At 46.0% G+C, this 14,739-nt stretch overlaps 1 protein-coding gene across 1 annotated transcript in view; it reads right to left on the bottom strand.

The window, feature by feature from the left end:
- Positions 1-401: 401 nt before the first annotated feature.
- Positions 402-14,739, bottom strand: part of LOC138102887 (protein FAM219A-like) — a 279,179-nt gene continuing 264,841 nt past the window's right edge. The window contains exons 4-6 of the mRNA XM_069000657.1: positions 2,198-2,278; positions 1,760-1,814; positions 402-557 (exon numbers count right to left, since the gene is read on the bottom strand). Coding sequence (XP_068856758.1) covers positions 402-557; positions 1,760-1,814; positions 2,198-2,278 — 292 coding nt within the window. The remainder of the gene's footprint in view (positions 558-1,759; positions 1,815-2,197; positions 2,279-14,739) is intronic.

Here is a 14,739-nt window from a genome sequence, read left to right as displayed (position 1 = left end):
ACAGGTAAAACCCTCTGACACCTCAGACTCACCCCTGATCTTGTAGATGGATTGGTTTCAGTGGGCAGCAGTAACTGCAGCTCCATCTGAGCCTTCCCATTCTGGAACAGACACCTTACAAAACATCTCCAGTGCCTAAACAAACCAAGGAGGTATCTCTGGACCCATCTACATTTGCTCTCCAGACCAGTCAGTTTTGCCAGGCAATGCCTGGCACTTTGAGCAACTTGTCTTTTGTTTTATCATAGTTTAAAATAACTTATTAACCAATCATAAAATTAATTTTTTGGTTTCTTCTGGGTCCATGAACACAAAGAGGTGCACGTCCTACCATAGGAGGAAGCGATGACTTAAGTTTTACAGTTATAGTGGAAAGCACTGATAACAGCCTGCTGGCCTCACTACTGGATGTGACAGGCGGTGGAGGAGGTGGCTTGGCAACACAGGCAGGTGGGGTTGACGGATTTAGGGGGGATTAGGTCGAGGTCCTCATCATCTGGGATCTCATCTAACCGGTACCCATCCTTTAGCAGCTGGATGTTCAAGTCTTGGTTGATCTGCTACAGACAAACAGACAAACACTTGAGACTTCTTCCTTCTGATGGTTGGAAGAGGAAAGAAGTCCCTTATTCCGGAATATATTTCCCTATCATTAGCAGATGTCCCATCAATGAAAGAGTCACAGTTTTTGACCACAGGTGAGAGCTGCCTTCTGTTTTTAAAACTTCTTCCAGAATAGTAATATCTAGAGTGAGATATTCCAGAGTAGCAAATTGATACAGTATTTTATTCTGGAATAATCTTTCCATAAAGATAAATTCTCATTTAAAGTAATGTAATAATGATGATAATAAACTGACTGGCAGCTGGGCAGTCCCTCCTTTCAGTTTGGGGCACTGTAGCAGTTGAAAGGTGGTGAAGCTTCTTGGCTTTTTGTAATCTCAAATTCAAGTGCTGTCTAGCCAGATATGGGTGAACAACATTTCATCAGGGCCCAGAGATGGCCCAGATCAGCTGATCTGGTCCCTGCTCTTGGACATTTCTCTGCATTTCAGAGGTATTTTTCGAAGGAAGGGATAAAAAGAGGAAGAGTTCCCATGGCTTGTGTGCATAATGGCTGTTCAGCACCTTGGATGTAAAATCAGATCCTGCAGAAGCAGTACCTGGAGTCTGAACAACTAATTCACAAGAGACCTTGGGAATATATTCAGAAACAATGCAAAGGGATTAACAAACCAGAGCTTCCCTGACTTTTCTCTTTGAAAGGGCAAAAGTTCATATCTGCAAGTCCTCCCTAGAATATCTGGTGCTCCAAGTAAACATGCACTGGGTGACCCTGACTCTCACAAGAACTGGAAATCACAGCACACCCTCAGATCCTTTATTTGTGTCCTTGGCATGCATACAGTTTCTGATCTGCTGTGACAGACAAGTTGATGCATTTGCACCACGTGGGCCAACACTGCATGACTGAGCAGAACTGGGAAAAGCTTAAGTGAAGCCAAAGGTATCTGTGAAAACAGCCGATGGGCAGATCTGTGTCTGTGGCATGGAAGTGTGGGGATGGAGCCAACTGGATCACCAGGAAAGACAGAAATATGACACAGTTTCTGCCATGGCCCCTTCCAGGCTCAGAGTCTACATCACTGGTAAATTCCTTGTGGAACTGTTTCTGGCAGCACAAGGCCATTCTAAGTTGTTTCTGGCTGTTCAACTATTAGCATTCATGGCAAGGATGGCAGGAGAGAGTATAACTCACCTCAGCCGATGAGTATCCTGAGGAGGAATATCTGGACATGTCAAAGTCATCATCACTGCAGGGAATGACAAGATGCAGCAAAGAAGGAAACAACAATTAGAGAGACCTGTATTCCCTGGTTAGCCCTATCTTTCTTGTGTCATGAAGCTGTACTTCATCCACAGAGAAATTACATCAAGAAAGTCTGGAGACCAACTTTCGTCTGTAACCCTGAGACCTTTCCATCAAAGTGTTTTTTACTCACATCTTTTCCTACTTGTTTACACACACAGACTTGTTACAGCATATGCTGAAGTGCACAGCAAGGAAGAATGCAAGTGGCCCACAAGAGCAGTTTCAGCAGGAATTAGCTTCAGTGCTGCACTATAGCATGAAAACTTGCTTGCACTTTTATATATATATAAATATATATAAAAATCTTATTAACCCTTTGCATACCTGTCTGTATCCAGGGCTACCAGTGGCTTTTCATCTGGACTCTGATCTAATGACGAATAGCCTTTATTGGGAATGACAAGCCTGAAATAATTAAATGTTGTCCGTTAACCACACAGTAAAGCTCAATACCACACATAGTCTAGAGCAAAGCCATATGATAGTTGGCTTTCTCTGTTTCAGTTATGTTTTGGGGAGGGCTCATAAGGTGTATCCCGTAATCATTTGTACCGGGAATTGCCACTGTCCCCCCTCATCATTGTTCTCCCCCCTCCTTCGGGGTTTGGGGGACATCGCGAGAGATGTAAGCTCGGCCAGGACCCTGAGGGGAGATGGGGGCGGGGCTGGGTTGTCTCTTCCCTTCTGGTTCAGGGATCAAGGAGAGCGGCCGCATGGGTGGCTGAGTGTGTGTATCTGGCTGGGGGTATTGCTACATTGTAACTTGGCACTAGGATTGGATCTGCCTGCCTTCACCATTTCTGCCGGTGGTGGTACCGAGACCGATTGCTACCCAATCGGATCTGCCTGCCTTCACTATTCTTGCCCGCTGCCAGGGGTGGTACCTAAACCGATTGCTGCCTGTGAGTTTACAAAAGGAGCAATTTCCTCTCTTCCCCTTCGTCCGAACCTCCACCACCACCTGAGGAGGTTGCCGAACTCCAGTAGAGTGCCCCCTGAAGCTGCAGGGGAATCATCACACCTTCCCTGCCTCGCTGGAGCCTGCTAGCACCCTCTGCCAGCTGCAAGGGAGTCACTGCAGCTGTCGCCTCACCTGAGCCACCAGCGCCCCCTGCCGGTTGTGGTCGTAACTACACCAAAGGGGAAATCACTTGACAGGTGGGAAAAGGCTGTTATTGGGTTCTCTTTTTTAAATTTTTTTTTTGAGTTGTTGCTGTTGTTGTTGTCTGTTTGTCTTTAGATATATATGTATATATATATCTATTTTCTAGTAAAGAACTGCTATTCCTTTTCCCATACTTTTGCCTGGAAGCCCCGTCATTTCAAAGTTATAATAATTTGGAGGGAGGGGGTCATGTTTCCATTCCAGGAAGGTTCCCGCCTTCCTTGGCAGACATCTGGGTTTTTTAAACCAAGACAACTTCCTTGCAAGTCCTCCCTTATCAACGAAGACATTTAAATGGGTGCAATTCAGAGGAAGCAGGCTGTGTCTCTGGATAGTTCAGAGCAGTTTCACAGGGATGAACACTGGACATGCATTGAGAACACACTCCTCCCTGGAAGAAAAAACAGTTGGGACACTCCACACTTCATTCTGGTGAACCTGATCACTAGCACTGCTTGTTATATCAGATTGCTCATTTTTTCCTCTAGCAATTCTTTTTTTTCCTCTATCAATGAGTACATGACACTAGCAATAAATAGTGAGAAGGAAGCTAGGGGAAGGCAGAGGCTTGGTGCTCCTACTATTCTTCTATTGAAAATCAGAGATTTTGTCTTTCTGCATGAACTCCTACACAGCACCCCACAACACAGCACATTTGAGGTCTCACTCCTAAATTTAGTAATATGAGGAATTTGACCTGGTGGGTGCAGCGTAAAAGTCCACTCAGACTAGCTCTTTTAAAATTCTATTATTTTATAGACTTTTACTTCACCAGAAGTATTACAAAAGCTGATGATGACTTTGCACCTCTAATTACTCTATTGAGTTTGTGTGTTGAAATACAGGATTCAGAGCTTTTACAGTAAGGAAAATACATTAATTCAGTGGTATCCACTGCACAACAGTTCTTTCATCCACAAAACTGAACATGAGTGAACAAAACATTATCGGGGATCTAGGAGGAGACCCCTTTGTGGTGCTATTTAATCAGTTTTTAAAAATCACTACATCTTTTTCTTGAGAAATGTCTTTTTTCATAACACAGAGCTTCAATTTTTCTGCAACAGACAAAAACTGTGATGGTGTCTTTGCCCTCAATCTAAATCTTTCCTTTGCATCCTGATTGTTCTTATGCTTGCTTCCCACTGTCCTTGGAACAAAGCCAGATTGCAGTCAGAGCTGCTTTCATCTGCAGGTGTCCTAGTATGAGATTCTTGTCTTGGTGGTTTTGATCACTTAACATAAAATATGTTATGACAAAATCTGAGATAAGGTTATCCTCAGAGCAGGCTACAGTATCTGTGCAGAAGTGGTGCAGATGGTGTTGTGGACTCTGCCTGTGTTACCAGATGATAAATGGCCTACACCTAGTAAGCTAACACAATGCTTGTTCTCCAAAAACTACTGGCCTATGGAACTGCACAATGACCATTGTGTAAGAAGGAGAACTGGAAGTTCACCAGCCTCAGTGTCCTGCCAACTCAGCCAGGTTACCTGGAACATTGGGGCCTACAACCACCAGGGACCACCAGAGAGACCCTCAGGACAGAATGCATGTGTAAGGGGGGGGGGGAAATGTTAATGATTTCAGGGAAATGATTATCCTATGTATGTTTAGTCCAGGACAATCAATGAATATGTATGTAGAATACAGTATATAAACAGAAACATTCCTGTACTCAGCATGCACGGCTTTTGGGAGGAGCTATCCCCCCCATGCATTCAGTGAATAAAGAATGCCTGCTTCTTAATGCTACACTGGTGTTAAGGAGATTTTTATTTTACCAAATTTTTGGTAACACCTGCGCTCATAGTGAGTATGCCAGCAACACCCCAACCTTGTTCACATATTATTTGCTCTTAGGGAGACTGATTGTGTTATGGATTCAGAACCTTTTACCTCTAAGGCTGGCTGTGCCCCTGACCCAGAGGATCGAATAGTGAAGGCTGCCTGGTACTAGAAGCTGGATGTAAGAAATTAATACAGAAAACACAGAAAAAAAGCCTTGGGAAAGGAGGAGAAGGTGAAGTAGAGACTAGGAGAGGCAATGTGGTTTGCTTGAATGAAGGAAAACATATTTAATGAGGAGAAGAGCAGAACTGTTAAAAAAGTGGAAATAACGAGCTTATTCTCCTCCCGCAGAGACCAGAGGAAGCCAACAGTTTAGACTTTTAAGAACTACCATAACCTGAACATTTTGCAGCGTATCCCACTGGAATATATTCCATTTTTTCTGCAGCCATTATCTTGTGAAAAGTTGCTTGAACAAGCTTGTGATATTTCTGCCTTCCTGGAGTTCCCTGTTTGTGGCAAAACAGACAAAACCATTCTGAAGTATTACTAGGGCTATGCTTGTGGTGCTGCTTGGCTCTCAGAAAGCCAAGGGAGCTGGAAGATGAAGAGACATGGGCCAGCGAGACCCTGTGCCAGACACATCCCAGCCATGTGGGAACAATGGAGCTTGGCTACATCTGCTACTAAAGCAATGACTGCAAACCTCTGTTTTGCAGATCCCAAGGGATGCTTCTAAAAGCTGCATGAAAAGTAACTAAGAAAAGCAAGTCTACTGCCAGCAGGCTCTGCTTGGCAGTGGAGGCATCCACATGTCCGCTGAACAGTGCTCAGGTGTACACAAATGGACTGAACTGGCTGTTCAAAGGCTTTTGTTGATGGGTGTCATTGCTCAGTCCTTCCCCACCCAAATCACTCTTTTCATTGGCAGCTCAGAAAGAGCAGCCTCTCCAAGCAGAAGTCACTAATTTTACAAGTAGGCACCTGTACTTATCCCATCTTCTCTCCCTTACCATCCTCCTTCACTAATTTCAGTGTTTCTAAAATTCTCAAGCAGCAAATCTTCTACTATTCCTCTTGGGAAACTAGTGTTCAGCCTATTGCTAAAAAACCATTTTTTTCCAGCTTGTCTTTGGAAGACAAGAAGCATGGAAAAGCCAGCTGAGAGCATCTGCCCAATTTCTTGCTGCCACCAAGGGTCTGGCTCCTTTGTATGATCTCAACAACCAAACGGAGCAGTGAGCAATGCAGTGTGTTCCAACAACATCACAGGGGCTTACAAATAAAACTTGACAAAGTCCTAGCATGATTTATGACTACTATTGTGGAGTTTGGGTATTAATTAATTAACAGAGAGGCTCTGATCTGCAGTTCCTGTTCTACTTAATATATGGTAATTCAAGCAACTTTATCATATTCTGCTGTCATTCTAAGTGAGGTCCTCTACTAAAAACTGCAAAGCGTATAATCCTGTGGACTCGGGGGGGGGTTCCTTCCTCCTGAATGCAGGTATATGATACACTGGTGTACTGAAGCTTACATGGAAACAATAGAAACACTCTAAATGAAAGTATTCATCCAATAACATCCTTTTTTTACAGCAATTTGTGGCACTGTCTGATACTGTCGTACAGAGATGTGCCAAAGCAGCTCCAGCAAAGTATGGCCATGCTGTTTCAAGTGAGGAGGAGGTATATAGCAAAGCACACAGAGATGAATTGTTCACAAGCCTTTTTTAAGTCAATAATTATGAAGAAGGGGTCATAATCAAAAAGGAACAGGGCAACTACTGAGATAAAAGCAGACAAAGCAGAATGATGTTCTAAACTAGTTTGTGTTACATGAAGCGGCATCATACACTCTCCTGCTGTCAGGATTAGGATGCTGGCGACCACGAAGGGACCCTGAAGACCTTGAAACTCGCAGTCTTGGGTTGGAACACATCTTGCTTTGCCCCTTTCTTTGCCGGCAAATTACAGAGGGGCCGGAGCAACAATCTAAGACTGTGACCAGGACTTTAGGACCCAGCACGGAAAGAGGTGAGTGAAAAGGGGATCAGTACTTACTGAAACTGTGCTAGCACTAGGGAAGGAGATCTCCAAGGGGGTTGGAAAGGTTGGGGGTATGAAAGCCCACAAAAGGGGAAAGCTTAAACTTTTCCCCTGCGAACTGTGGAAAGGAGGGGACGCCCTCCGTTGAATCCACAGGAGCCCAGAGGCTGCACCCGAGGCAGCCGCAGGAGTGGCTCAGAGGTTGGTTGGTTGGTTGGTTGGTTGGTTGAGGCGTCAGGAAGTTGAGGGTTCGAATCCTTTTGAGACCAGATTTTCGCGCGCGCGCATTTACTGCTTGCTAAAACTAGTTGCTTTTTAGTGTTTTAAAGTGCTGTTTTGAAGTGTTTGTGTAGTAACCTAGATAAACTGCCTGGGAAATCGGAATTCCAAGGACAGACTGCAGGTTGAATTCCGGAGTTGAGAGCTTTCCTCTGGCAGAGTTTTCCTGTCTGTGAGAAAATATGGGTGGTGTGAATGAAAAAATCCCTCCTAACAGCCCATTAGAGCTGATAATAAAACACTGGAAATGGCTGACAGGGCGAAAAACTACTTTGGATACCCGAGAATTGATTAGACTGTCCACACGGGTTTGGCCAACTTTAAAACTAAGTCAAGGAAATTGGCCTCGCTATTGGAGTTTGGAAAATAACATCATTAATGACCTGATTGCAGAATTGAGATCATTACGTAGGTTTGATGAACTAAGATATGCAGAACTTTTTACTATGTATTTGAACAGGGAAGAAGCATATGTGGTAGACAAAAGTAATATGGAAATGACTTTGAGGAAGAGAAAGGGAAAGAAAAAGCCGCAGCAAGCTGACTCGTATACTAATACGGACAGAGAAATTGATATGACAGATACAGATATGGTAGCACCAGCTTTGCGCACCGAGGGGGGGTCTCCCCCCCCGGTTCAACCGCCGGGGCAGCCCGCACAGGGGGGGGGTGGGGGAGCGGTGGCTCCGCCGCCGCCGCCGCCCCCACCACCGCTGCCGCCACCGCTGCTGCCGCCACCGCCTCCGGGGCAGCCCGCACAGGTGGGGGCGGGGGATGGGGGAGCAGTGGCTCCCCCACCACCACCGCCGCCGCCACCGCCGCCACTGCCGCCTCCGGGGCAGCCCGCACAGGTGGGGGCGGGGGATGGGGGAGCAGTGGCTCCCCCACCGCCGCCGCCGCCGCCGCCGCCACCGCCGCCGGGGCAGTCCGCACAAGTGGGGGCGGGGGATGGGGGAGCAGTGGCTCCCCCATTACTGCTACCGCCACTGCCGCCGCCGCCGCCTCCGCCGCCGCCTCCCCTGTCCCCGCCCCTGTCAGGGCGGGGGCAGGGGAGGGGGCAGGCGGCCGGCTCCAAGCAGGAGGAGCGGCGCGGGGCCCCCCCACCCCCAGACTCGTCAGGGGCGGAGGGCGAGTGCAGAGGTAGGAGAGATGCGGATTGGCCGCCGCCCCCTGACCGCCCCAGAGGCAGAGAAGAAGCAGGTATGCCACCGCCCCCTGACTTTTTCAGGGGCAGGGAAGGGGTGGATTGGCCGCTGCCCCCTGACTTTTCCAGGGGCGGAGAAAGAGCAGACTGGCCACTGCCCCCTGACCTCCCCAGAGGCAGAGAAGAGGCAGGTATTCCACCGCCCCCTGACCTTTCCAGAGTCAGGGAAGGGGTGGATTGGCCGCCGCCCCCTGACCTTTCCAGAGGCAGAGCCGGGGAAGAGGGAGGGGAAGGGGCAGGCTGGCCGCCTTTCCCCGAATACCCTGAACACAGAAGTGAAGGTAGAAATGGACACGGGCAATTGCGGCGGCATTCCCCAATCCAAAGAACCGCAAGTTTCCGAGCCAGAGGCAGGAGGAGCCGGTCGCTCTCCCCACCCTGCGGCACAGGCAGTGTTAAAGCTGAGGGCAGATGGGATGGCCCCGACCCAGGCGGCTCTTACAGAGCTAGGGACGGGAGAACCTGCTTGCAGCCCCTGCCTCCCTACCCCTCCACTGCCGCAAAGAGCGAGACAGTTCCTGATCAACATTTGCCTGGAACAAGTTTTAAAACCAATGAACCAATTTCAGTTAAAAGCGAATGGGATGATTTTGATACAGATGGTTCTCACGGGGAGGGTGGTAGGAGAAGGGGCAGGATAGCCCGAGAAGCTATGAGAGCAGTCAGTCCCGTCGCTAAACACACAAGGTCCAAAACAGATAAAGGGGGGGAAGAAGAACTTGTGTTAGAAGCACCTCTGAGACAGGCTGTGGGAAATCAAGGAGTTATTTCTATAAAAGTGCCATATTCTCTCGGAGAATTACAGCAGTGGAAAAACTCAATTGGGAAGTACAGGGACAACCCAGAGAAAGTAGCTATGCGTGTAGAAATGGCCATAAAAACTCAAAACCCAGATTGGGGTGATCTAAATGTTATGCTAGATGAATTATTGGATAAAACAGAAAGAGAAATGGTCAACAAAGCTGCTATATCTGCTATAGAAATTCAAATTGCAACTGGGAGTCTTCAAGGGTCAGTTAATGATATCTATCCCCTAGCAAACCCTAACTGGGATCCTAATGTCCCAGAACAGATGGAAAAACTGAAGCAATACCAAAAATGGGTGGTTGTTGCGTTAAAATGTGCCGTCCCTAAAGCAGTGAATTGGGCTAGGTTATATGAGATCAAACAAAATCCAAATGAGACCCCCACAGAGTTTCTGAATAGGCTTAAAGAGGCTGCACAAAAATACACTACCTTAGACCCTGACTCACCTGAGCAGCAGATCCACCTGGCTTACCTGTTTATAGGTCAATCTGCTAATGACATAAAGAAAAAGCTGCAAAAGATAGATGGGCCACCGGATATAGGTAAATTGTTGACTGTAGCCTGGAAAGTATACCAGAACAGAGACTTAGCAGACAAAGATAAACATCATAAACCCCACTACAAGAAGAAGTATGATAAGGAAAAGTCATCTGACACGTCAAAAAGGGGTCCCTCTTTTCCCCTATCTGAGGACCAGTGTGCAATTTGCAAAAAGCGGGGGCACTGGAAAAATGAGTGTCCATCACGAGCAGAAAAGAAGCCCCCAGTTTCGGAACTAACTGTAAATATGGACTGACGGGGACCAAAGGTAACTACCCCAGCAGAGCCTTCGGTTGTAGCTAAGCTGGGGAATGATGATGTTGAATTTCTGGTTGATACAGGGGCAACATATTCTGTGTTAAATACTTTAAAAGGTAAACTGAGTCAAGACACTGTGGATGTGATTGGAGCTACAGGGGTAAGTGAAACAAGGCCTTTTTTCCAACCTTTAAAATTTAAATTGGGAAAACACTGGGTCACTCACCAGTTCCTGTATATGCCAAATTCCCCAATGCCTTTGTTAGGCAGAGATTTATTGGAAAAATTGGAAGCAGAAATTAAGTTTTCAAAAGAAGGGGGAGTGAAAGTTATAATCCCAGAATCTAAAATTATTGAAGCAGCTGCTATACTTGTACAGGAATGCCATGGAAAAATTCCCAAAGAAGTTGAAGAGGCTGTCATTCAAATAGTGTGGGCCAATGATTGTCCTGGGAGATCTAAAAAAGCTGAACCTGTGAGTATCACACTCAAAGCAGGGGCTACACCAGTAAGGCAAAGACAATATCCTCTGAAATTAGAAGCTCGCAAGGGATTAGTACCTGTGATCGAAAAATTTCTCAAATATGGGTTGTTAGTGGAGTGTGAATCCAGATACAATACACCAATCTTGCCAGTAAAGAAAGCTGATGGTAAAAGCTACAGGTTGGTGCAGGATTTGAGGGAAATCAACAAGATAACAGAGGACATACACCTAGTGGTAGCGAATCCTTACACACTTCTGACAACACTAACAAATGAATTAGGGTGGTTCACTGTTTTAGATCTCAAGGATGCCTTTTTCTGCATTCCTGTGCATAAGAATAGCCAAGAACTTTTTGCTTTTGAGTGGGAAAATCCAGAAACAGGGAGGAAGACCCAGCTCACCTGGACAGTTTTACCACAAGGATTCAAAAACAGCCCGACCATATTCGGAAACCAGCTGGCAAAGGAGCTTGAGGACTGGAGGAAACATGAACCAGGAGGAGCGGTTCTCCAGTATGTTGATGACATCTTAATAGCGGCCAAGACACGAGATGACTGCATCAAGCTCACTGTAAGTCTGTTGAACTTTTTGGGCCAAAGTGGGTATCGGGTCTCGAAAGAGAAGGCACAGGTTGCCAGAGAAACAGTAGTATACCTGGGCCTAGAAATTTTCCGTGGACATCGACAACTCAGCAGAGAACGGAAGGAAGCCATCTGTCGACTTCCAGAGCCCCATACCATAAGGGAGATGCAGGCCTTCCTGGGAATGGTAGGTTGGTGTCGCCTGTGGATATCAAACTACGGTATACTGGTGAGACCTTTATATGAGGTCCTTAAAGCAGCTGAAAAGGGGACAATTATGTGGACAGAGAATGCCAGGGCTGCATTTAAACAGCTGAAACATTCCTTGATGTCAGACCCAGCTTTGGGGCTGCCGGACTTGACTAAACCTTTTGAACTCTTTACTCATGAGCGACTGAATGTTGCTCTGGGGGTACTGGCACAGCACCTTGGAGACCAGCGAAGAGCTGTGGCTTATTTCTCAAAACAACTAGACAATGTAGCCCAGGGTTGGCCAGGATGCTTGAAAGCTGTGGCAGCAACAGTCCTTCTGATACAGGAGGCCCGTAAATTCACCCTTGGGCAGCACATTGTCGTGTATGTACCCCATGCAGTGATAAATGTGCTGGAGCAAAAGGGGGGACACTGGCTCTCCCCTAGCAGGATGCTCAAATACCAATCTGTGTTGTTAGAACAGGACGATGTTACTCTAAAGACAACTTCTGTGGTAAACCCTGCAATATTTTTATCATCCACGTTACTCGACAGTGTGCCTGAGCATGATTGTTTGCAGACAATAGAGGAAACTTATTCCAGCAGACCAGACCTGAAAGATGTTCCTTTGAAAGATCCAGATTGGGAATTGTACACTGATGGGAGCAGCTTCATGAGAAACGGTAGGAGGATGACTGGTTATGCCGTAACCACCTCAGATAAGATCATTGAGGCAAAAGCTTTGCCTCCAGATGTATCATCACAGAAAGCTGAACTCATTGCACTAACAAGAGCTCTAGAACTGAGTGAGGGGAAGAAGGTGAACATATGGACTGATTCCAAATATGCCTTCAGTGTTGTTCATGCCCATGGAGCTATTTGGAAGGAACGTGGCCTGCTGACTGCTCAAGGTAATGAAGTTAAGCATGCTAAACAAATTCTTGCACTTTTACAGAGCATTTGGAAGCCTATGGAAGTGGCTATCATGCACTGCAAGGGTCATCAAAAAGGGAAAACAGCCCCCGAACTGGGAAATCGTTTTGCTGACGAAACAGCCAGGGGGATTGCAGAAAAAGGCATTTTTGCAGTGGTACCACAGAAAGAGATAGATTTGTCATCATTTACCCCAAAATACGATCAGAGGGATCACAAATTAATTAAGTTCCTTAAAGCTGAAATTAAAGAAGGTGGGTGGGCTGTTACCCCAGTAGGACAAGTCGTAGTTCCACCCCTGATCCTTCGGGAAATAGCCCAACAAGAGCATGAAAGCACCCACTGGGGAACAGAAAATCTTTTAAAACATTTAAGGAAAGTAGTGATAGGGAGAGGAATGACTGATATTGTACAATCTGTAACAAGCAAGTGTGAAACCTGCTGTAAAAACAACCCTGACACAAGCAAGAGAGTTGTGTTAGGAGTGACAAAGACAGGAGATCTCCCGGGAGATTATTGGCAAATAGATTTTGCTGAGATGCCACGCAAAGAGGGATGCAGGTATATACTGGTGCTGGTTGACACCTTCAGTGGATGGCCTGAGGCTTTCCCCTGTCGCACCAACACAGCAAAAGAAGTAGTGAAAGCTTTGCTCAATCATATAATACCAAGATTTGGGGTTCCTTTGGGAATGTCATCAAATAGGGGACCACATTTTGTTGCAACAGTGGTTGGGGAAGTTAGCAGGATTTTGGGACTTACCTGGGACCTGCACACACCATACAGGCCCCAGGCAAGTGGCAAAGTTGAACGCATGAATGGGACCCTCAAAACCCAGATTTGCAAGATTTGTCAAGAGACATCCATGACATGGGTTCAAGCCCTGCCTATAGCCTTGCTAAGAGTCCGCATACAGCCAAGGAGAAGGGACAACATCAGTCCCTATGAAATATTATATGGCAGGCCATACCAGGTTCCACATATCCCAGGGGAAATTCATATGAGAGGTAAAAATGATTTGCAGAAATATTTAATGGCTCTGAGTTCCACTTTGCAGAAGCTCCAGAGATTCGTCATGTTATCCAAACCAATAGGATTGGACACACCTGCTCATCCATTCCAGCCTGGAGACTGGGTCTACATCAAGTGGTGGGACAGCGACCCCTTGCAAGCCAAGTGGAAGGGACCATTCCAAGTTTTGCTGACCACTTTTACTGCAGTCAAGGTTGCAGGCAAGGGACCGTGGATCCACTACTCCAGGGTGAAGAAAGCTTCTGCTCCCGAAATCACCGAGAAGACAGAGACTGATACAAATCAGAAAGATGCAGTCTAAACTGTTTTTTACATGTTTGCTGTTTGCCCAACTGGTAACTATGATTCAGGGTTCACCCCATGATTTGCATAAGACTGTGGTCCAAAATGTGTCCAAAATTCTTAATAAGAGCGATTGCTGGATCTGTACTCAGTTACCACCCCTAGATGGGAAGGGTCACTGGCCATTGATTGGCATTTTAATGGAAGAAAACTGCACTGAAACGTGGGAACCAATTAATAGCACCCTTCTGCCTCCCATTACCCTGAGTGGCCTGGTAGAGCGTGCAAACTATAAGGTTCCTTGTGCAATTGTAAATGCCACAGGAAAAGCTGTTCTTCCTTCATATTGTCATCAGACCTATTTCAGGGAAATAATAGACCCAAGAATTGCAGCAAAGATGAAATTGACAGGGTGGAGACTGGCTCAGCCATTTGGGACAGGGTTGTATTGGATATGTGGTAATAAGGCCTGGAAAGTTATGCCTGTGAACAAAGACCAGGCTTGTGCTATTGGGGCTGTGGTCCCAAATATAACAATATTTGACCACCTTGAAAAACCACATGAGAGGAGGAAAAGATCTCTTAATCCCCTCATTGAACGTCCCACACTTTTTCATAGCATAATCAGAGCCCTTATACCCGCTTATGGAGTCGTTGAACTGGAGAGAGCAATTGTAAACATCTCGGCTGTCATTGAACGTATTGAGCAGCATACTGCAGATGCAATTTCAGCCTTACAGGAGGAAGTTGACAGTCTGTCCCGTGCAGTTATGCAAAACAGGATAGCTCTCAATTTCATACTTGCTGCACAAGGAGGTGTATGTGCTATTGTCAATACCTCTTGTTGTTCTTATGTGGACCAAAGTGGAAGAATTAAGAAAGATTTGGATGAAATTTGGAAGGGAACTCAAATTCTACATGAAGTGGCTTCTAAAAATAACACTTTAAAATTTGATCATATTTTTGATACCCTCACCTCATGGTTACCAAACTGGGCCTGGGTAAAAGAAATATTCATAATAGTTGTAATTGTAGTTATTATCTATGTAATTTCCTGTGGAGCAGCCGGTTGTGTAAACCGGTTCTGCGGGTAAAAATAGAATAGAGTAGAGTAGAGACTAGACAAGATAAAGTTTTGTTAGTCTCTAAAAGGGGGGAAATGATGCCATGAAGATTTTTGCCCTTTCCTTTATACCCCTGTTATACCTTTTTACAACTTCTGTATTCCTAGTGCTTTTTTGCCTACATTCTTGGACTTGTTTGTTA

The sequence above is a fragment of the Aphelocoma coerulescens genome, assembly GCF_041296385.1.
Source record: "Aphelocoma coerulescens isolate FSJ_1873_10779 chromosome W unlocalized genomic scaffold, UR_Acoe_1.0 ChrW_unloc_scaf_4, whole genome shotgun sequence".
Lineage (NCBI taxonomy): Eukaryota > Metazoa > Chordata > Aves > Passeriformes > Corvidae > Aphelocoma > Aphelocoma coerulescens.
The sequence above is the reverse complement of the archived record's forward strand: the minus strand, read 5'-3'. Positions and strand labels throughout refer to the sequence as shown.